The 22808-nt window shown below is 38.3% G+C and overlaps 1 protein-coding gene across 1 annotated transcript in view; it reads right to left on the reverse strand.

The window, feature by feature from the left end:
• Window positions 1-783: 783 nt before the first annotated feature.
• LOC108434878 (doublecortin domain-containing protein 2) overlaps window positions 784-22808 on the reverse strand; it is a gene marked incomplete at its 3' end in the record, with an annotated part of 31823 nt that continues 9798 nt past the window's right edge. The window contains exons 8-9 of the mRNA XM_017710311.2: window positions 3154-3236; window positions 784-978 (exon numbers count right to left, since the gene is read on the reverse strand). Of these exons, the coding sequence (XP_017565800.2) occupies window positions 784-978; window positions 3154-3236 (278 nt within the window). The remainder of the gene's footprint in view (window positions 979-3153; window positions 3237-22808) is intronic.

Genomic DNA, 22808 nt, shown 5'->3' on the forward strand with positions numbered 1-22808 from the left:
TGAATCTTGACTGCAACTCAATCTGGAAAACTTTTCATAGACGGTGGGTTAAGTATGTTTAAAACATTGTTTAAAAATGCCTGCTGACCATTACATTGTGTGAGCATTTCATAATGAATGGACCAACAGATATAGCCCAAAATTACAGGGAACAGAATAGGATTTTTTTTTACTTTTCCTATAAAATTACTATTTTGGAGATACAAGCTTTTGTTACAACAGTAATGATATGTTTAATATATAGCAGCCATATGACACCTTTAAACATACAGACACCAAATACAACTCACCTTCATTCATCATCTAAAATCAGCACACATCCAGCGCACACTATACCCAGTAGCTTATTTGACTGTTTGAGCCTATGCATTGATGTTATTTGCCTCATACTGAGAGCAGACATTCTTATAGTCTCCTAATTGAACTAATCACTAGTTAACCGCATTGTTTCTATTGCTCAGATAAAATCAGTGATGACTAATTGAAGCGATTAATCATTTAAAGTGTTATTGTCTCTCCCTTCTTCAAAGCAGCATTGTTTGCTGACTCAGTTCTTCCTGTGTTTTCTTCTGTCCTGAGTCGCTTCTTATCTAGCATCTTTTTCTATTTCTCTGTTTCTGTCACTCACCCACTTGTCTCTCACCCTCTTCCTCCCTTCAATCAGCCCTCTCCTCCTCCTTCTTCATTCGCAGCGCTTTCGTCGGCTTGTCCCTCCTCCACCTCTCCTTCTTCCCCTCCCTCCTCTGCCCCCTCTCCTCCCTCTCCTCCCTCTCCCCCTTCTCCCTCCTCTCCCTCCACTTGTTCTGCCTCTTCAGCCTCTGCCGTCTTTTCATCATTCTGTGCTATTTCTTCCCCCTCTCCGTCCCCTTCCATCTTCTCCTCCGTTTCAGTCTCTTCCTCACCCTCTCCCGTGGGTTCTTCTGCAGGTTGGGCAGTCTCCTCTGACTCTGGACTCTCATCTTCGGCCTCAGCCTTTTCCTGTGAATGAGTTTTGTGCTTGGCTCAGGAAACTCTATGTAAAATTTGCAGTTATTTTCCTTCAGACTTGTACAAATATTTACTCGCTTAATGACTAACTTCAAGTATCTGTCCTGAGTTTCAGGCTGCTTTCAAGGGTATAAAGGTAACGTACTAGGCCAAACTGTCTCAGATATCTTGGAAGTGTCTTGAGGCAAGGCGTGAATTCAGTCCATATAAATATAAACATATTTGTGATTTTTTTCCATCTCTCCTTTAACCGTTTTAATTAATTACAGTACTGTGCAAAAGTCAGAGACCATCTTTCTTTTATTATATATATATATATAATATATGTCTTCGTAATGTTCATCATTTTATTATAGCCTCTAAAAAAAAACAACAACAAAGATCAGCTCAGTCTTACAACCCCAATTCCAATGAAGTTGGGATGTTGTGTAAAACATAAATAAAAACAGAATACGATGATTTGCAAATCTTTTTCAATCTATATTCAACTGAATACACTATAAAGACAAGATATTTAATGCAAGATAATAAAGCCCGAGCTCATCTGAGATGGACTGACGCAAAGTGGAAAAGTGTCCTGTGGTCTGACGAGTCCACATTTCATATTGTTTTTGGAAATCATGGACGTCGTGTCCTCCGGGCCAAAGAGGAAAAGGACTGTCCGGATTGTTATCAGCACAGAGTTCAAAAGCCAGTATGTCTGATGGTGTGGGGGTGTGTTAGTGCCCATGGCACATACAGGTTTTGGAGCAACATATGCTGCCATCCAAGCAACGTCTTTTTCAGGGACGTCCTGCTTATTTCAGCAAGACAACGCCAAGCCACATTCTGTACGTGTTTCAACAGCGTGGCTTCGTAGTAAAAGAGTGCGGGTACTAGACTGGCCTGCCTGCAGTCCAGACCTGTCCCCCATTGAAAATGTGTGGCGCATTATGAAGTGCAAAATATGACAACGGAGACTCCGGACTGTTGAGCAACTGAAGTTGTACATCAAGCAAGAATGGGAAAGAATTCCACCTACAAAGCTTCAACAATTAGTGTCCTCAGTTCCCAAACGCTTACTGAGTGTTGTTAAAAGGAAAGGTGATGTAACACAGTGGTAAACACGCCCCTGTCCCAACTTCTTTGGAACGTGTTGCAGGCATCAAATTCAAAATGAGTGAATATTTGCAAAAAACAATAAAGTTTATTCGTTTGAACATTAAATATCTTGTCTTTGTAGTGTATTCAATTGAATACAGGTTGAAAAGGATTTGCAAATCATCTTGTTATGCTTTTATTCATGTTTTACACAACGTCCCAGCTTCATTGGAATTGGGGTTGTAGAAGTTGGTGGCTTGGTCTGCTTCTCATGATCCAAGTAATCCCACACAATCTAGACATTGACAGTCCATTGTTCTGAGAACACCAGCAGCTTCTTCGTTTAATTTGTAAATCTTATCCTTTTTTGCCTCTGTGCTTTTCTCAGTAAGGGCTCCTTTACAGTTGCACATCCTCTCGGACTCATAGTGGTGAGTTGTCTTCTCACAGTGGCAGCATGGACATAAGCTCCTGTAGATAGTTTCAGACCTCGAGTAAGAGTGGAGCTTGATTTTCTCCTCTCTCTCCAAGATGAAAGCTTTAAGTGCTGTTTATCTAATGGTGAAATTCCTCTTTCTTATGCTGTAACGTCCTTAAGTTGATTATCGTATGTAATGTGAATATCTCGTTGGAATATTATCTTAAAACAAATATCATACTTAATGGAGGTTTTGACTGGAAATTAAATAAATGAAAGGTGGTGTCTGACATTTTCACAGGACAGTACTTACGTTCTTATTCACTGAATATCACATGTTTTTCACACACAAGTGTGGTATTGATTGAAACTATGCACTTTGAACCAACCCCTCCTCTTGTTTCAGTGAGCTATGACAGAGAAATAATTAACCCAAAATTACAACATAATTGTGTTACTGCTGGTCATTAATTTAAAGGATTCATTGTTAAAGCTGAGCCAATATTAGTGCAGAGCCTGCCTTACATTTAAAGTTTTAACCTGTATTAGAACAATTATTTTGGGTATTATGAAATCAGTAATGATTTCAATGAGTTCAAGCAGTTAAAGAGCTGTTTTTCTCAGTAACCACTCTTACAGCGTGTGTTATGCTCAGATATGTCTCAAACCTCCTCAACTGCTGAAGGTTCTCCTCCCAACTCTTTGTCTCCACTCTCCTCATCCTCCCCTTCTGCTTTCAGCTCTGCATCATCTGAAGGTCAAAAGTGAAGAAAATAAGAAACAGCTGTAGTGCACAAGATGGTACAACACTGACACCCCCTGGAGGATATTAAAACTATGTTCTGTCATGACATAAGACAAGTGATACTGTTCTGATGTCTTACATCTGTTTATCAGAGATGATTTCGTTGATTTTTAATTGCATCTTACTTAAGTCTGAAATACATTTTGGTTTTAGTCATATCAACACCTTGTAACTTTACATAACCTTATCTAACTGAGCACTGACTAGCAGGTGAGAGGATAAATAAGGAAACAAAAGCTAGAGGACACACAAGGCTGAAGAGCCTGCAGGCTGATGAGAGTGCCCAAGCTGCTTGCCCACTCATATCATAACAGCGAAAAGAATATCTGGCTAAATATCCGCAGATACAGTCTGGACACAAAATACATGTCAATGCAAAGTAAACAGGCTCTCAGTTTGTTCCTGTCTTTAGTTTATTAAGATTAAGAGACCCTTATTAGTCCTACAATGGGGAAATTTCACCTCCACAATAACCCAACCATACAGTGAAATTTCTTTTTTGCTTTGTCTTTCCTATGGAAGCTGTCATAAGGCGACACAACTCCTAAATAAGCCTTTCTGGACAACTGACAAACATACATAGACATTTTTAAGGTCTTATTTCAACAAGCATTACATGTCACAACACTTACTGAGGTGAACATTAATACTGGTAAAAGCAACCTTTATGATGACTGACACTTTATGATGACTGATAAGTGTATGAAGGTTTATGTCTGTCTGTCATGAAAGGCTTACATGTCATGTAGCCGTATGAATGCTGCCCTTCACTTAAAGGATTACAAAGCAAAAAGATTAAAAGTAAAAGCATTTTAATTAATGAAAATCACCCCCATTCAAGAAATACCTTATATAGACTCAGTGGCTACTTTTGCTTAATAAAACTGACATTGCTTTGGCAGCCCACTTTAAGTTGAAACTCCATACATTCTTTACATCAATGTGGTATTCAGAAGTCAGTTTGCATGCATGAAGTATGATAAGGAATTTGCAGCTCCCTCACTACTCCCAGCAGTGGCCACTCAGCCAGCGGAATGGAAATCAACTATGATATTTTTAAATAATATAACTGTGCCAGGCTCCTGACCCCGAGGCATCGATGACAGTGATTTGGCTCTCTGTGTGTGGAATATTGCGCATCTTGAGCTGCTAGCGAGCAATGACAGCAGAAAGAGGAGGGGTGAGAACACAACTTTGTAAAAACTTTGTATATCTCTCCACAAAGACGGCAGTGCGAAAGCAAAACTGATAGCACGATTACAGCTTTCTCCAAAAATAATGCATGACTACCAATAAAAAAACATTTAAACACAGTAGAAACACTTTCATAAATAATGAATTGCTTCCTCACCTGTGAAGGCAGAAATCCAGTTGGTGTTTGTAAGTCATGCACACTTTCATTAAAATATTTTGCATACAATTCATTGCAGGAAAGACTTCCAAAAGAGGGGAAAATGGCCTTTTATGGCTACTGTGACAAGATGTTAAAGCTATCAACAACAATATTCATTCTCCTCTCTTTTGGCAGGGTTGGGGTGAGATTCTGGACCTTCTTTGAACTTCTAATGATTCCTCAGAGATAGATGAAAAACAACACTCTGTACTTCAGGCATTAACAGTGAGAAATATCCAGTAATTGCATCAATTGGAAAATTAATTCTGACAACTATACAGTGACAATGACGTGTATGAAGAACAAGGCTATGTCTGCTGAAACCTGATTATACACACTTTTATTAAAAAGCCATGCAAATTAGGTCTCTCATTGAATATGTGAATAATAATGGCACCAATTAAAGCGGGGCTGTTAAAATGACCATTCAGTCTGCAGCGCTGTTGCGTAATTATTTTCTTAAGATTTATATAGGCACCATTGTATGGTCTAGTAAACAAGAAAATTACATGAGTGTTTTAAATACTTAATGAGTTATAAATCCACATTATGTGTGAGAATTCAATATACTCTTAATAATTAAGCAGCGGAATGAAAGGACCTTCTATACATTCTCCATTGCCTCACTAGCAGATAGAAAAACATTGCCATGTGGATTATAGCATTTTTTGGGCAGATGCTTAATGCATTTCGAATGCAAAACTGATTGAAGTTGGGGGCTGGAGATGAAATGCTGAAGCGATGATGGGCTTCTTTGAATATTTTATGGAAATCATGCACATTTATTAACAGTAGTCCACAGCACTGACTGTAAGCAGGGCAGCTAATGCGACTATAAACATTTTAATGTGATCGAGCGCAGGGCTCGCCTCATAAAAATGCTAAATCACATTAAACGCAACATTTTAAAGCTCGCTTTCATTAAAGCTTGGGGAAGGAGGGGTTGGATCTCTTCAGACGCCAACTGAAGACGATCTCCGTCTGTTTTCTCAGCCTCCATTTTCAAAGGCATTGGCTGTCTGTGCTGCCAGACTTAGGCTGATTTACATGCAAAAGTCATTATGTACCAAGCAAGATGTTCAGTAAGAATTCAGTGGCTGGTTAAGCTCACCATCTAAATGACATTCACGAATGCAAAAAACAAAATAGTTCAAGTTCAACTCAGTGCAGATAAACATGGGGGACAATGACAAGTCCGGATAAACAAAACAGCAATAGCAAATTTGCAACGTTGTCAGCAGATAATAAAAGAAGAAAGCAAATAGAGCACTGTGAAGCTCTAGTTGTGTTTGTCAGTCGAAAAAAAGGCTGTTACTCTTTCCAAAGAAGAAAGATATGAATGTAAAAGTGTGCCATTATACCTCAGTTTCTGGATGAGTGATCAAGAGCAAAAAGCAAAACAATGAGTCTTGTCGTGTATTCTTACAGCAATAGCACAGCGCTCCTACTCTGAACCAGCAGCTTTGTGTGCTTTCTGTAAAACATAAGTAAAGAAGTAAAGATGTAGATGATGTAGTTGGTGAATTGTACTGGAGTAAACCGATGACACAAGTTAAATGAGATTCAAACAAATTAAATTTTGTCCATATAGCACAGCACAGCTTTACAGGAATGTGGGTCCAGACTCCTAATGATAAAGCTGAGGCACATGGACTTTTCATGTAAGACATGTACAAGATATAAGACATGAGGTAGGGAACATGGTTAATATGACAGTAAGACATACTTTACACAAAACAAAAAACGATATCTTGGCAGATCAAAGAACCGTAAATGTAGTCAATATCTAATATTTCTCATCATGTAACTGTTGTAAGAACACTGGATTGTTCAATGTATTTCTAGACATTTTTGCTCTTTTATGTAATTAAAAAAAGAGCCACAGGTTAGAACCAAGAGGACGAATCAGTTGCTAGGTGCAGTAAGATAGTTGCCTTCTCCGCTTAACTATTAGTCGGCAACAGGGCTCCTATAGGAGGCCTCCGTTTGGCTAGAACAAATCAAGAGCAAGGAAGAGTGCCTGAGGAACAAGGATGCTTGCTGATTGCCCTCCTATTTCTGTGCGTTCTCTGACACAAGGGGGTTGGAATGATTTTGATTTTCTCCTGAAGAGCCACTGTCCCCTTTTAGCATAGCATCTGTACGTGTCAGAAATGGTTAAACTGCTTTGTGTCAAGATGTGGGCTGGGCTTCAAAGCCAGTCATGGCTTATGATGTAATGTGGGTAGAAGGCCGTGCACAGTGTTGATGTCTTCACTATGATTTAGGGATGCACCAACATGGAAATGGGTCAATGCTAATATCAGATATTTTTCATATACATAAGTGCTGATACGGATACATCTATTAAAAATGGACACATTGGGGCTACGACCTTTTTTTTTTTTTTTAAATTAGAGAAATATAACATTTATTTCTACAAGGTTACACATGCAGAAAATGAATAAAATACAGACATTTTAACCCAGTAGCCCAGCATTGGCTAAACATTCTACTCCTTTTGAGTACAGTAAATGCATCCTCTTATATCAGTTTGAAACATCTATTGAAATATCTGTCTGATGCTACTAATTTTTTAAGCAATTATCTGCAGATACTGATATGATCCTGATATCATTGTGCATCCCTACTATTATTCTAAATAGGGTAATAGCGTAAAGATAAAGATCTCATAGTGTATATATGTATTTTTATGAACCAGACAAGAATCTCAGCATAGACAATGCACTACAGTACTTAATGACTGCACTTCAGTTTCTGAATGTGTAAATCATGACAACTGTGAGGGCCATATTGAGGTAAGCAATGTCTTATCAAGTAGGATGAGTTTTAAAAGATGACAACTTTAATGAACAGGGCAGTGCATTGTTACCCCATTCAGACAAGCACTCTGTAAATGTCATCTAAATTATTCTTGCAGTTTTGTAAATTGTTTAATTTCATGAAGACATTGTAATTCTTGAACCTTCACTTTCAATAAAAAAAAAAGAAAAAAAAGAAACAACAACAACATTGATTTACCCAAGGGTAGAGGATGAATGCCTTCCAATGCCCTTGCAAATAGAGAAAGAGGAAAAAAGTCCCCCACAGTGAATAGAAACCCTTTCATTGCCAACATATTTAATCAACAATGACTTTGGCAAGCGATAGAGGGATTTCTTGCTTTCTCAATTGCATTATGTGAACAAAACAGGAGCAGATAATAGATGTCAGGCCACTGTTTGCGGTAGTAATGGGTGTTCCAGAGGAGATGTCTGACGTCTTTGTCTGCATCAAGTACACTTCATATTCAAGTAAACAAGAGTGGCTGATCATTGTGATTTGTTGTGAAAAATTCAGTACATATGAACATTTGAAAACTGTGTCCTTGTTTTTGAGTGAAACAGTTTGAAAAGAATGTTTCTCATTTCTTTCAGTAATTTTAAAGACGGGCTCTATTTAATTGACTCTTGGAAACCATTTCTATAGCACACTACAGCAAACTTCAGTCGTTTTGCAGAGTTTAACCTTTGACTCAAAACACATTTATGAAAGATGCCACAGGACAGTTGCTAAATTCTGTCAGTAAACATATTGTTGCTGTCCAATGAAAAACAAGTATTACCAAAATAGTAACTTTACAGAAGGAAAAAACACTCTTACCTTTTAATGTAATTCAGTGTAAAAAGGTTTTGTTCTAAGTGATTTTAGAGCATTTCTATTGGTCCATGCATCATGAAATTTTTGCACAAAGGACAGCTGGTGTGTAGAAATGATGTGGAAAACAAAAAATAGAGAAATGGCGATGATGGTTTTCTTTGGACAGCAACAATATATTTTTATTATAATATTTTCATTAATTCTTCATTCAAATGTGTGCATAAATTAAATCTGTATAATTGATTATTTCAGCGATGGGACTCATTTTCCAGAGTAAAAAATTGTGGCAATCAACTATATGCTACAGATGTAAATCTACAGATTAGACTGAAAATTAGAAATACTATTAAAAGAACCTTACCTAAGTAGTACATTGATGCCAGAGACTACAAAGCCCCTTGTTTATAAGTGTGTCATCTATAGCTTATCAGTATAGTATCTACTAAGTAATCTAGTTACAATCACAGTAAAATCACTTTTATGAGTAAACAAGATTGAATGTTTTCCTGTGTTCCATGGCAGCTTATGGAATTCTGATATTCTGAAGTCCTAGAAAGACTGTAAGTGTGGACTAAGTACTCGGTGTACAGGTCTTTTGGACAAGGCTTTATTGTCCTACTCCAGCATACATCTGGTGACTCTTTAAAATGAAGCGCTTTGCTGATCCTTTCAAGAAAACTTACTGGATTTGGAGAAATAAATGTAAAATGATCTGTTCTCTTAATCTGCAAGTGTCCAAATTTGACAAAGATGTGTTTGCTTTTCAATCTAAAAAAATAAGTGAAACAATGAAACAATAAAGCAGCAAAGTTTTCGTTAAGAGGAACAAAAGCAATATTTTATATCAATTCAAACCTCAAAAGCACTTTAAATCAATTACTGCCTTGTTCCATGTTTTCCAACATAGTGAAGGAAACTGTAGTAGAGAAGTCCCAACAATATACTGTATGTTACACAACAGTTAGTTCTGGCCACGCAAGCTGATTGGTTGAGAGGCTTTCTAACCGTGCTGTTATTTCTGTAACAGCACGTTTTTTTTTTCCACAAACACTGTATCACTCCACTGAGATACTACTGCTAAGCACCGACTTTGACAGCTGTAGGAGACGCTCAAGCCAAAGTAAGACAGGAATTAATGCAATGAAAGTATTAATCATATAATGAACCAAGATGTAAGGTAATTGCCCTGAGAATATAAAAAGAATAAAAAAATAATAAAAAATAGAAGAAAACAGCAGACAAGGAAAAAACAAGTGTGAAACAAGTTAAATGTGTCATCTGTGTAAGGAACTGAAGAATGGACTGCTGGCGGTTCAGCCAGTGAACGGAATTCATTATTCTAACATCGCAACAAGCTGCTTGTTAAGGAACTGTAATTTGGCAGAAGGAATTGCAAACAATTAAACATATTAAATGACACGTTCATGGCCCAATTTATTTCTTACTTTAATTATTTAACTGCTGTATAAAAGCAATAGAACACTTGGCATGTGTTATAGCCTTCAACTTGTGTCTGCGACCTAATCACAGCCATGATGTTATTTTGTGATAACACATTCCCTCCTGTTCTATTGCTTAAATTATGACTTTACGGGGTTTAAAGCCCATACCTCTCACTGCCATTTGTTCTCCTGCACACAAATCGTAAGAAGTTAAAGAATACTGATTAATATTTGTGGTGTGAAAATAACACATTTTCTCCCATCTTGGGATTCAGTTGCAATTATTACTTCACATTTTCCATGTTTATAATTTCATTTTAGGAGACTCATAAATAAAGGACGGTATATATTTATATAGAAGACAAAGACGTATAAATCAGTCTAGGCTCTGATGTCACCTGTACAACATTCTTCCCTGTTTGGACTTGTCTTTCAGTGTCAGGTGCAGCGATGACATTTTGATTCTGATCACATTTACACATTCTCATATTCATGCACTTCCATATCAGAGCCACACATCTCCATGCAAAGACGAAGTCGAGCAGACACAGTAATTGCTTCCCAGCGGTTTCATTACTGTTCCCCTGTTGTAAAAAATATACATGCATACAAGTAGATCTTCTCAAAAACATAAAACACAGCAGAAATGTTCAGTCAGAAATGGCACTTCCCAGCAGACGTCTCCTCCGTCTGAGAGGCGCAACTCAAAAAGCCATTATTTCCGACAGGAAGTCGTTCTGTTTGTAGCTTTATGCAAGAGCTGTTGAATGGCGCAGAGCCTAGGGAGGCTGTAGCCTTATTAAAATAATCCATAAATACCCCATCTAGCACTGTGTGTAAACAGTGGGAGCTTTCCCTTCTGCTGCCTGTGGGGGTTAGGAATGATTGGTTGTGTTCTTGAATATAGCTGGAGCGTCTTTACAGTCCCACCTTTAAAAAGTGTTGTATAGCCACAGAGGACAAGTCTGGTCAACCAGAATCATCTTTACTAGCCTTTCAAATACACCTATGGTCAAATACTGCATTTATTTATTGTGTCTTCTTGTATTGCACTGTTCTCTGTTCCTTTTTTCTGGGTATCAACAGTGACTTTTTTTGTTTCTAGCAGTATCTGAGCTCAGGACTAGCTTTCTCTCTAATCTACTGGTAACTTTACTGGTAGTAAAGATACTTTCTCTAGACAGACAAAGCACTTCTTGTAAGTCACTCTGTGTCTGCTAAATGCTGTAAATGTAAATACAAAATGTGTAGATGGACTGCATAAGCTTTGTAATAGAAGTTACCAAAAAAAAAAAGGTGAGACATTTTTCCCTGTCCTCAGCCGCCAGACTCAGGGTTGTTGCCAGGGATTTTGTTAGCCAGATTTTTCTTTAGGAAGCCGAGACATGTCACTGCTCTCTTCGTTCGCAATTCACTGCTAGTGAGTACCTTTCATACTACGTTTGGACCAAGCATTTTAATGTAAAATGGGGCTGGGCAATACAAAGGCTCTCTGAATGTTTAGTTTTTACCAAAAACAAGAAGAAAATATTTTGTAGGGCCCCTGTACAGTCACATGACCTTAGAATCATCATAGTAAGCAAACTTTTGATTTGTTTTGGAAGCAAAAACTTTAGGATTGGTCACAGCCCCAACAATTAAAGTCAGCAGTAGACTTTGTGAAAACAGCAGTCTTATATGTTTATTGCATGCCACACTGCACCAGATGCTTCAAATAACGGCAAAATTTGCCAAATCGACAGACTTCAGACTATAATTTGATAACTGCAGATCTGACAACTGCAGGACAGATTATAGATATGACAACTCTTTCCTTTTTTTTGCAGAGAAATAAAGCCATGCAGCCAAAAAAAAAACCCTCAGCAAATGTTTAACCCAGAAAACATGTATTTAACAGCAAAGAGAAAGAGATTAAAGCCTTTCATCCCCAGAGAAAAGAAGTCTAGTCTTAAAAAGGATAACAGTCTCATTTTTCCTCTGTTATGTGGTCGTTAGTTCTGCCATTTCACAGCAAGACACTCTACACTCACCAAACATGTTATTATGAGTACTATATTAATTCTGGGTTGTTGGAATCTTTCCTGAGATTCTGGTCCATGTTGACATTCCTGCACATTCAGCACATTCTGTGAATTTCCTGTTCTTGAGCATTCCAAATGTGTTCTAAACGTGACTAAACGTTCAAAAGCCCACTGAATTTAACTCATGATAAAAGAATTTTCAAAATTTGTTTTGTCTGCAACAGCATTATCTGGACAAAAAAACCGAGTGGAGTGGGCACTACAATATTTTAGTCCCCATTTTCTAGTTGCTGATAACTTTTAGACATTTGCAACAAACTTCCCCAGTTTGGTGACAAATCCCAACATAGCATGGTTTCAGTGATAAATCTTGTAGTGTAAGCACCTCTACTGAAGTTAACAAGCAATAAATGTTGAGCAATGTGAGCAGCATAGCTACATTAAGACTTTGAAAGACATGTAGTGTCCATTTGACATATATAATCGACAAAAAGACCAAGTGAGTTCAATTGAATCCAATTATATTTGTGTGGTACATTTTCCCAACAGGAATTGTATCAAAGCAGCTTCCAAGAACAGCTTCTACTCTTCTACACACTCACATTTCCTCTGTATGACCTTTTTAATGTATGATCTGTTTAACCTTCCTTGTAAACTTCTTTTACATCTATGATTTCTTAAATTTAATTATTGCAACTATTAAACAAAAGCTGTCTAAACTTTTCAGGCCTCCTCATATTTCCATAATGCTAACTGGCTTGCTTTCATCCATTGTTAGCATTATGAGCACCTTTGACTGAAGTATTCTTTTTAAATGTTCTGTTCGTCCTCTGTGTTGACTCTGGGCAGAGACTTTGCCTCTCCGTGTCAAGCCATGGGCAGTGAGGAATGAGGCCTGTCAGATGCTGGTGTGGGGTTAGCAGGCTAGCGGCAGGAGTGTAGTTGGAACGCAGGTGGCCACACTGATTCGGAATAGCTCTACATGACCTTACAGCAAGTGTTTAATGAGCTGTCTGCTTGGCCCGGTCACCTCAAATCTGACACAGAGGATTCCAGAAAGGGCAGTTCAGCTGGACCACAGTACTATCCCATACAGTACTATATTGTTTTACTGTATGTACATACTTTATCCAAAGCCAATTCCAAAAAAGCTGCGAATGTATGTGAAATGTTAATAAAAACAGAAAAGTGATTAATAAATTCTGCTTGATCTGTATTAAATTGAAGCAGTATGTTTTATCTTATTAACTAGATTGTTTTTTGTAAATATACGCTCATTCGGAGCATGTCTACTGCTTCATTATCACCTTTATATCACCTTTCCTTTTAATAGCCCTTAATAAATGTTTGGGAACTAAAGACACCAAATGGTCCAGTTCTAAAAGCTGATTTTTTTTTTGTTGCTATTTTTCTGTTACACAAGTTTTAATAACACCACATGTTTTTGATTGGAACCAAGCAGTTTAGCGGCCACACTCTCTGACTGCATAGCCATGCTATTAAAACATGCATCCACTAATATCCCCCATACCATGAGAGATCCCGGCTTTTGAGCTTTACACTAGCCTTTTTTTCTTTGGCCCATTATGAAAAATACAAAAAGTTGACTTGTCAGACCATAGTTCCCATTTCCTCTATGCATCATCCATTACACATGAGTTCAAGCCATGAGAACTCGGCAGCATTTCTGAATGTTGATGTATGGCTTCCACTGTGCGTAGTGCGATCTAAACTTGTATTTGATGTAATGAACAGTGCTTTGTCACAGTATTTCCAAGCCCATGCAGTGATGTCTATCACAGAAGGATGCTAGCTTTTATTGCAGTGCTATCTGAAGGATCGAAGGTCATGGGCATTCAGTTGTGGTTTCTGGCTTTTCTCTGGATTTCCTCACTCTTTTTATGATTTTATACACTGTAAATGGTGAAATATCTAACATCATTGCAATTGTTGGTTAAGGAATGTATTTTTGGCAAGCCTTGACCCATCGTTGGTCATAAAGGCCTAGGCTTTTCCAAGTATGATTACATCACCTCCTTATGAGGTTTTTTGAACATTTCACCATGTTTTTAGTCTGATGTGTTGTAAGCATCAATTTTAGAATGAGTATACATTTACAAAAGAAAAAAGAAACTGACAAGATAAAAAAATTTTGATTTTTTTGCATTTGAATTAGTGTCCTAACTTTTTTGGAATTGCACAATGTATAGTCGCTGCCATTTTGAGGACTGAATCAAGGAGTGACACTATCAATTTGCTGTGCTCTGTTAATGATTCACCTGCAAAACCCGACAGAAGCTGAGAATGATGACAGACTACACAGACCTTTAATTCAGTGTTTTTAAACTCCAGGCTTGGAGCTCCTGCACTGTATAATTTAGTGTTTTTCTCTGCTGTACACACCTCATTCAGCTCAAGAAGGGATTAATTAGCTAATAATTATAAGAGCTATTTTATCAAGGAAAACCAAATGTATGCAGTGCCGGGGTTGCAGGACTGGAGTTGAGGACTCTGCACTAACTGCACTAGCAAATCACATCTGTTGAAATGATCCACGGCATTCAGTCTTATATTTGACGTTTATGTTTCTCCATTCAAACATCATTTAAATCTCCAGCAACAGAGGAGTAAAGTTATACCCGGCTGTTTGCTGCTCCGTAAGAGGGACAACTGTTTATCTCTTGACTGATATCATTAGCAAAAGTTATCTTAAAGCTAGCATTGTTCACATCTGTGTTATTTAGCTGATGTCACCTTACCCTTCCTATGATGACAAAGAGTTTTCTTCTCCTCTTTATCCTTTACCCACCCTGATGTGAAGAGCCGGTAGGCTTCTATGCTTTTAAATGTTTTGAGAGACTCTTTAGAATAGGGAGAGGGGTTGTGTATGAGACCAATTTAAATGCCAGGAAAACACAGATTTAGTAGCTTTCCAACAGTTTAAGTGAGACCAGGAATTCTGAGGAAACTATATGGATTGCAGCCCATTTTGTTGACTTTATTGAGGTAATGATTTTTTAGCCATTTTAGCCATCTTTCACCATGAGTTACATTCATGCAGAGCAGCGAAGCCAGAAATTCAGTCTCAAATATGGTGGCCACAACAGAAACTGCACATAGAGCCCTAGGATATGTGAATTGGTAACTTTATCTAAGAAGGGAAAACATGCTTAACTTCATTGTACATTAATGTAACAATTTTTATTCCTAGTAACCCTATTTTTCTGACTGTAATATGTAAATAGCATCTTCAAATTCTATGAAAAATGGATACATGATTAATCTTGAATTTTACATAGAATTTACAAAGCAGAAAGCTAATACATAACTGTGCAGCAAATAGCCTTTATAGTCATTGCTACAAGCTAAGCAACCTCTTGTAGACTCAAATACTGAAAGAACACAGAAAGGTTCCCCAGCACTGGTCATGTAACCTAATCATTTGGATCTCACAACCTGTAAACTGGCTGGAGCTAACTAGCATGGAAAGCTGTGAAGGGCAACACTCAGGCTAGTGGCAATCGCCTACATTCATCTTTGTTCATACACACGCTGGTAGAACTTTCATTTCTGATGTGGCAGAAACAGGTTTGATCCCTGGCTGTGGTAGTTAATCCAACATAGCCTACAGTGTAACTGAGTGGAAAGGGGGCAGGAAGAAAGGCAGAGACTTGAATCATGTTGACCACAAACACTTATAACTGTCCCCTGAATCAACAGAACGGTCATGACCAAGACTTAAAAAACAACAAAGGGTTCTCTAGCTCTCGTCCTCTTTATCCTCTGGTTTCACCACCACCATCGTATCAGTCCCATCCCTTTTTCCATGATCTTATTAGAAAGTCTGGCTGCACCACTTGTCTGTGGCCAGTTTCTTTGAAGAATGACAAACTCTCTTGCTCTCTTCTTAGATACACACAGGTTCTGATCAGTACAGTGAGGGTAGAGGTAGCAAGTCCTTAATGGCTTATTTGAACATTATCACACTATTACAAGAGAACCAAGAAAAGAAAGGGGAAAAAATAGTGTGTTAAAGCTGTCAGTGGCCTCCAGACAGTTCTCTCATCTTTTCCTGCCATTACCAGACTCAGACAGTGCCATACCAATTTCCTCCTGATCTCTCTTTCTTGCTCCTTCCTTCCGTCTTTCTCTCTCTCTCGCTCTCGCTGTCTCTCAATCACTCACACACAACACTTTTACTTCATTTCCCCCCTCGCTCTCTCTGGCTTCATTATCTGATGCGATTGGGTGAATTTGCCCTACATTCATTTAACACTTTTGCCATCTGTTACACACTTGCCTTAACAGCGCTATTTCCTCTGCAAATGATTTCTATTAACATGCAAGCATATGCTGCTTTAAGTGTGAGATCTCACTGCTGACTCCCTTGTCTTGGTGATACAGTGTGATTAAATTGTGGAGACAAAAAAAATGTATATGTATATATATATATATGTATATATATATATATATATATATATATATATATATATATACATACATACATACATACACACACACACACACACACACACACACTAATTAATTCACAAATTGAAAAAAAAATGTGTGTGAAGTAGAACACGACTGCAGTAGAAACCTCCCAACAAACACCAACATATATTATGCATATTTATGTGATGACAAAGAATAAACAACTTTAACAGAGTTAGGAGTGAAATATATCAGTTAGATCAATAATTTATGAGTTTGCAGTGCAGTGGTGTATGACGCAGTATGACACAGCAAACTATACAAATAAACAAAACTTTACTTGCTGTGTTTACATGCAAAGACTTTTGCCAATCTGATTGAATAAATTCCCATTATAAATGAACACTGAGGTGTTCATCTGCTTATTCTACTCAACAATCTGATGGAAAATCTTCATTTACATGTGCACTACAAAGTAGCCATATCTAAAATTATGCGCATGTGCAGAGGACCACTTAGTGTACACATTACCATGACACTGTGAGGTCCAATCAGAGTGACATGAGTTTGTAGTTGGTGCACTTGTGTTTTTACTTGCTTTAAAATATTATGTTAAGAGTGTTAATGTCTAACATATTATATTAGACATTATGTTAAGAGACATACGAGCCATTAGTCTTCTATTTAATAAACTATTTACACCATTATCCATAGAAATGACATATACAATACATAGAAATTGCATTCGTAATGGCTTCAATCGGACTAGTCTATTCTGATTGAGGTGTATACGTGGACATATTCTATTCCAATTGAGCTATTAGGCGGATTATTAACGGATTATTAGGCTGCATGTAAATGTGAATAATCTATCACCAGACTGCGCAGCAGCTACTTTAGACTACAGACACACCCGTTGCAAAAGCCTACTTTGAGCATAACTCCCCTAATATTTGAGTTTAGGAGCTACTAACATTTAAATGTTTAAACAGTTTTAACATAGCCATAAGGTATAACTACTCATTAATAGTTACATCATAAACAAATGTTCACATGGCTGTTTGGATTCGAAGGATGAGAAAAAGTCAATTTTTTGCTTGGTCCATTGCCGTACTTTTATTAAATTAGTTGAAAAACAATCCCAGTTTGAATACCTTGAACCCCAAGCAGCAGACCAGCATGACAATAGACAAGCGAGTGTCAAAACAGTGCCACAACAAAACAGACCCCTGAGACTTCACAAACTTTTTTTCAATCCAGCGATTATATCTTCCAGCAAAAGCCTCAATGCTGTCACAGTGTGAAGGAAAATACTGGTGAGAAACAGGTAAGAGTTAAAATTATTTTTAAAACAGTTAAAAGTTAAGATTAAATTTAACCTTCTCCACTGATCTTTTATTTTTTGACAGCCACTTAATCTACACTATATTTCCAAAAGTATTCACTCGTCTGCCTTCACACGTACATGAATTTGAGTGACTTCCCGTTCTTAATCCATAGGGTTTAATATGATGTTGGCCCACCCTTTGTAGCTATAGTAGCTTCAACTTTTCTGAGAATGCGTTCCACAAGGTGTAGGAGTGTGTTTATGGGAATTTTCGACCATTCTTCCAGAAGCGCATTTGTGAGGTCAGACAGTGATGTTGGATGAGAAGGCCTGGCTCACAGTCTCCGCTCTAATTCATCCCAAAGGTGTTCTATCAGGTTGAGGTCAGGAATCTGTGCAGGCCAGCCACACCAAATTCGCTCATCCATGTCTTTATGGACCTTGCTTTGTACACTGGTGCAAAGTCATGTTGGAACAGGAAGGGGCCGTCCCCAAACTGTTCCCACAAAGTTGGGAGCATGAAATTGTCCAAAATCTCTTGGTCTGCTGAAGCATTAAGAGTTCCCTTCGCTGGAACTAAGGGGCAGAGCCCAACTCCTGAAAAACAACCCCACACCATAATCCCCCCTCCACCAAACTTTACACTTGACACAATTGAAAGATTGACTCTTGATTGATTGAAAGAGTGGACTCTTATAAGTACCTGGGTGTGCACCTTAACTGTAAACTGGACTGGTCATACAACACAGCTGCACTTTACAGGAAGGGACAGAGCAGACTCTACCTGCTCAGGAGACTGAGGTCATTTGGAGTGCAGGGGCCACTCCTGAGGACCTTTTTCGACACAGTGGTGGCATCAGCCATCCTCTATGGAGTGGTCTGCTGGGGCGGCAGCATCTCCACTGCAGACAGGAAGAAACTGGACAAACTGATCCGGAGGGCCAGCTTGGTCCTAGGGACTCCTCTAGACCCAGTGCAGGCGGTGGGAGAAAGGAGGATGCTGAACAAGCTAGCATCCATGCTGGAGAACGACTCCCACCCCATGCGTGAGACTCTGGTAGCACTGGGCAGTTCCTTTAGTGACCGGCTCCTTCACCCCAAGTGTGTGAAGGAGCGCTATCGCAGGTCCTTCCTTCCTGCTGCTGTGAGACTGTACAACCAGCACTGCTCCCAGTAGACCACATACAATACAATATACACTTACATTCAGAATGTGAACTTTGTGAATGTGAATTTTTCATTGTGCAATATGCTAAGTGCAATACAGATTTCTATGCAACTCTTATTTTATTTTATTTTATTATTATCCTTATTTTGTTGTAAATAGTCTAGAGATTTAGCTTTAATTTTTATTATTTATAATGTTGATAAGGTTTATACTGTTTCCCATTTCTATTACTGAGTGCCTTACTCCTGTTACTCTGCTGCTGCTGTAATACTGTGAATTTCCCCGCTGTGGGACTAATAAAGGATTATCTTATCTTATCTTATCTTATCTTATCTTATCTTACCTTAATGCAGTCAGACAAGTACCGTTCTCTTGGCAATCGCCAAACCCAGACTCGTCCATTGGATTGCCATATGGAGACGCGTGATTCGTCACCCCAGAGAACACGTCTCCACTGCTCTAGAGTCCTGTGGTGGCGCTTTACACCACTGCATTTGACGCTTTCCATTGCACTTGGTGATGTAAGGCTTGGATGCAGCTGCTCAGCCATGGGAACCCATTCCATGAAGCTCTCTACACTGTTCTTGAGCTAATCTGAAGGCCACATGAAGTTTGGAGGTCTGTAGCGATTGACTCTGCAGAAAGTTGGCGACCTCTGCGTCATTCTGTGCAACAATGATTTGATCACTTTATGCATCACCAGTTACGACACAACTTGCTTGTCTGTGATGCCACTTAAATTCTTTATATCATTAGTTTTAAGCTTACTACTCTCAACATATCGTTTAGGATAGACTTTACATCCTAACTTATGACTGAACTTGTCTGATGTTCAGTTTGTGCCACTGGCTACAAGTGTTATGCCATAACATAACTGCATGTTTTATACACGCACATCGCACAGGCAACGGAGTATGTCTGCAGTTTCTGTTGTTTCTTTTTATAAATAACTGTCACATCTTGAATTTTCTAACTGAAGACATGTTTCAGAACAGAAACAACAGAAATTGTAAATCTAATCTAGCATCCACATGCCTGCATGAAGTGTGTGCACATGAAGGTGTGTTGAATTCTGCGGGGCAGCCACAAGCTCCCTCTAGAAGTCGTGTACAGATGGCAGTGTGCAGTTTGGGAATTGTTAGAGGCTGGAGGAGCAGCACACGTTAAGAAGTGTTTACTTCATTGCCATGGAGATTTAATAGAGTCCCATCAGCCACTCTAGGTGTTAATGAAGGCACGCACGCATGCACACACACACACACACACACACACACACCACTTTTTCTAAGATGCTTTTGTTGTGTAGCAGCATTCAAGGACATGAACAACCCCTTACGTTTTATCACAGCTTAGCTGTATATGAGTAATAAGTCTTCAAAAAACAACTAAAGGCTGCGCTGTTACTGGAACACTCAGTGTGTTCCACTGTGTGATTTCCTAAATGTCATGTCAGAGAGGAGATATGGGATCTCACACCTCAGACTGCGACAGCATGTGCGAGTGTGTGTGTGTGAAGGGGGTGTGTCTAAGGAAGCGTGGTGGTGGTGGGGATGATGATGATGATGATGAGAGAAAGGTTAAGGATGATGTAATGCTCTTCTTACCACCATGCACCCAGTGACACTGCCAAGTCCAAAAAAGCACAAAGCAACAGCGCCATCCTGAGGTCAGAATGAGTTATAGAAACACACATGAATTACATCATGGGTTTGGTGGGCGAGAGATTCAATTAAATAAAAAATGAGAGGGGGTGGAGAGAGAGAGAGAGAGAGAGAGAGAGAGAGAGAGAGAGAGAGAGAGAAGGATGCCAATGTACTTGTCAAATGTGATGCTCTATACATAGTGATGTCAATCTTGGCATTATTTCAGTGTCCACGGAGTTAAAACATACACTATGAGACCATGTAGGTGAAAAGATTTCTATTGTCTGTACGTACATGAATCAAGGCTAAAAATATACTGTTGCCTAATTTCAGCTTGTGATAAATACAAAATCCATCATTCCACTTCGCCATCTACATATTCACTGCACACTTTATTAAAAACCCCCACCGTACTTCAATTCCCTGGCCACTTATAAGGTGTACAGTTACAGACGCTAGCCCATCTGTTGTCACAATTCTCAACACAGCAGTGACAGTGTACTTAATGTGTTCATATGTACTTAATCTGATAACTGCAGAAAATCAGATTGTCAATAACTCATTCAGTGCATTTACATAAATGGAAAAAAATAATATATATAATCTAGAAGATGAAGAATATTCACATTCTTCATGTTGTCCAGCATATATCTGGCTTCAGTCTTACTCCAAAGTGTTTTGTTGCCATCTCACGGATTCTGTGTTAAACACTGTTTGCCACTTTCCACAGACTGAGAAAAATGAATGAAATCAGAGTAAGGGTATATACGTGCTGAAAAAGCCAATTACTGGGCTAAAATCCAGCTCTCTTTATCAAATTCCTATGCGTTAATCTGATCTGAGAAATTAGAGTATGCTGTCTACATGACCACTTGAATAATCACATTATTCGATCGTATTATGATTGGATTATTAAGTGTATGTAAACACACTCACTGACAGAGTAGTGTTTGTGGCACTGGTAAAGGCTCCTTCATGTTCAGTGTTAAATACAGATACGGATATGGACAGAGCCTTCTGTCCATACTCTGTGTTAATTTTGTCCGTATTTGTGCATGTTCTCTGAAAGCTTACGAAAATGGATGAAATGGAGCAGTACCACCAGAAGCTGTTGGGGCAATGTAGCCAATAGTTCATGGGAGACAACGCAAATTTCTCTCATTGGTATATATAAGTGAAAACTATTCTCCATCCACATAAAGTCAGAAAGTATTTAATGGTCTCATAGACAACCAGTCTAGTTAATACATTACTATGACCTCCTCCGACCTCCTCCACCGTCACCAAGTTTGTTGTTGTCAGAAACTTTTTACTCTGGACTGCCATCTAGTGCTTAACATCCATGCCAATGTAAAGGTACTTGTAAGTATGCAGACAGTGATGGTTACATTTGAAATGGACTTATTCTTTTTCGGGAATACTTTACAATGCTGTTTCATAGTTAATAAGTGACTAATCAGGAACTAAGCAGGAACAAATAAGAATTTCTGCATTAATGCTTAAGTAAATACTCTTAACTACGAAGGACTACTAATTAACTATTCAGTAGGTAATAATGAACTATGATTAGGGTAGGTCACTATTAACTAAACACCAAGTACTGAGTCTCTTAGAAAATTACTTAGTAACTATGGTCTCATAGAATAACTCCGACTTCATTAATAGTGAGTTACTGTGTTTCACTTTATAATACTGTTCCTGATCATCATTAACTCCTAATGAAGAACATCAAAATTATCTAACAGACAGTAATTACATAATCATTTGGTAATATGTAGAACCAAGTCAGTTCGAAGGCAGGACACTGATATTTTTGTGAGCCCTCCTTTCAACTGACTCTACCCTCAAAAGGACATTAAAGGAGAACTACTGTTCAGAAGAAACACTGGCACATGTGCTCCTGTAGAAAAGAACAGTTTTCTTTTCTAAAGATGAGTCTACTGAATACTGAAGCATTTTAGCAATTGTCCCATTTGTAGGCTGATGTGCAAATTGGTTCACACTGCCAAATACAAAGATGTGCATTAGCATTTTAAGGTTTCTGATCAGAATAAACACATGAGGGACACCAATCATTACAGTGTGGGATGATGCCCCCGCCTTGTCTGAGGATACCTGTATCTGTGAATAGAAATGGAGGGTATAATCCATTTTATTGTAGAGACTGCACACTGTGTAGTGTATTCCACTACTGTTAGAAGTTTTGGAATAAACTACAGTTAATAGTTTAGCAGGAACCTTGTCAGACTCAACTACTGAGCAGTTAATGTTTAATTGATCAGTAATTGATGAGCAGTTATTCTAAGAAACCATAGTCAAGTAATTCTCTATGAGACTCAGTAGTTATTGCTTAATTAATGGTAAACTACATAACTATCATTAGTTCATTATTACCTACTGAGTAGTTAACTTATAGTCCTTGATAGCTAAGAGTAGTTATTTAAGTGTAAA

Source organism: Pygocentrus nattereri, chromosome 3 (assembly GCF_015220715.1).
Source record: "Pygocentrus nattereri isolate fPygNat1 chromosome 3, fPygNat1.pri, whole genome shotgun sequence".
Taxonomy (NCBI): Eukaryota; Metazoa; Chordata; class Actinopteri; order Characiformes; family Serrasalmidae; genus Pygocentrus; species Pygocentrus nattereri.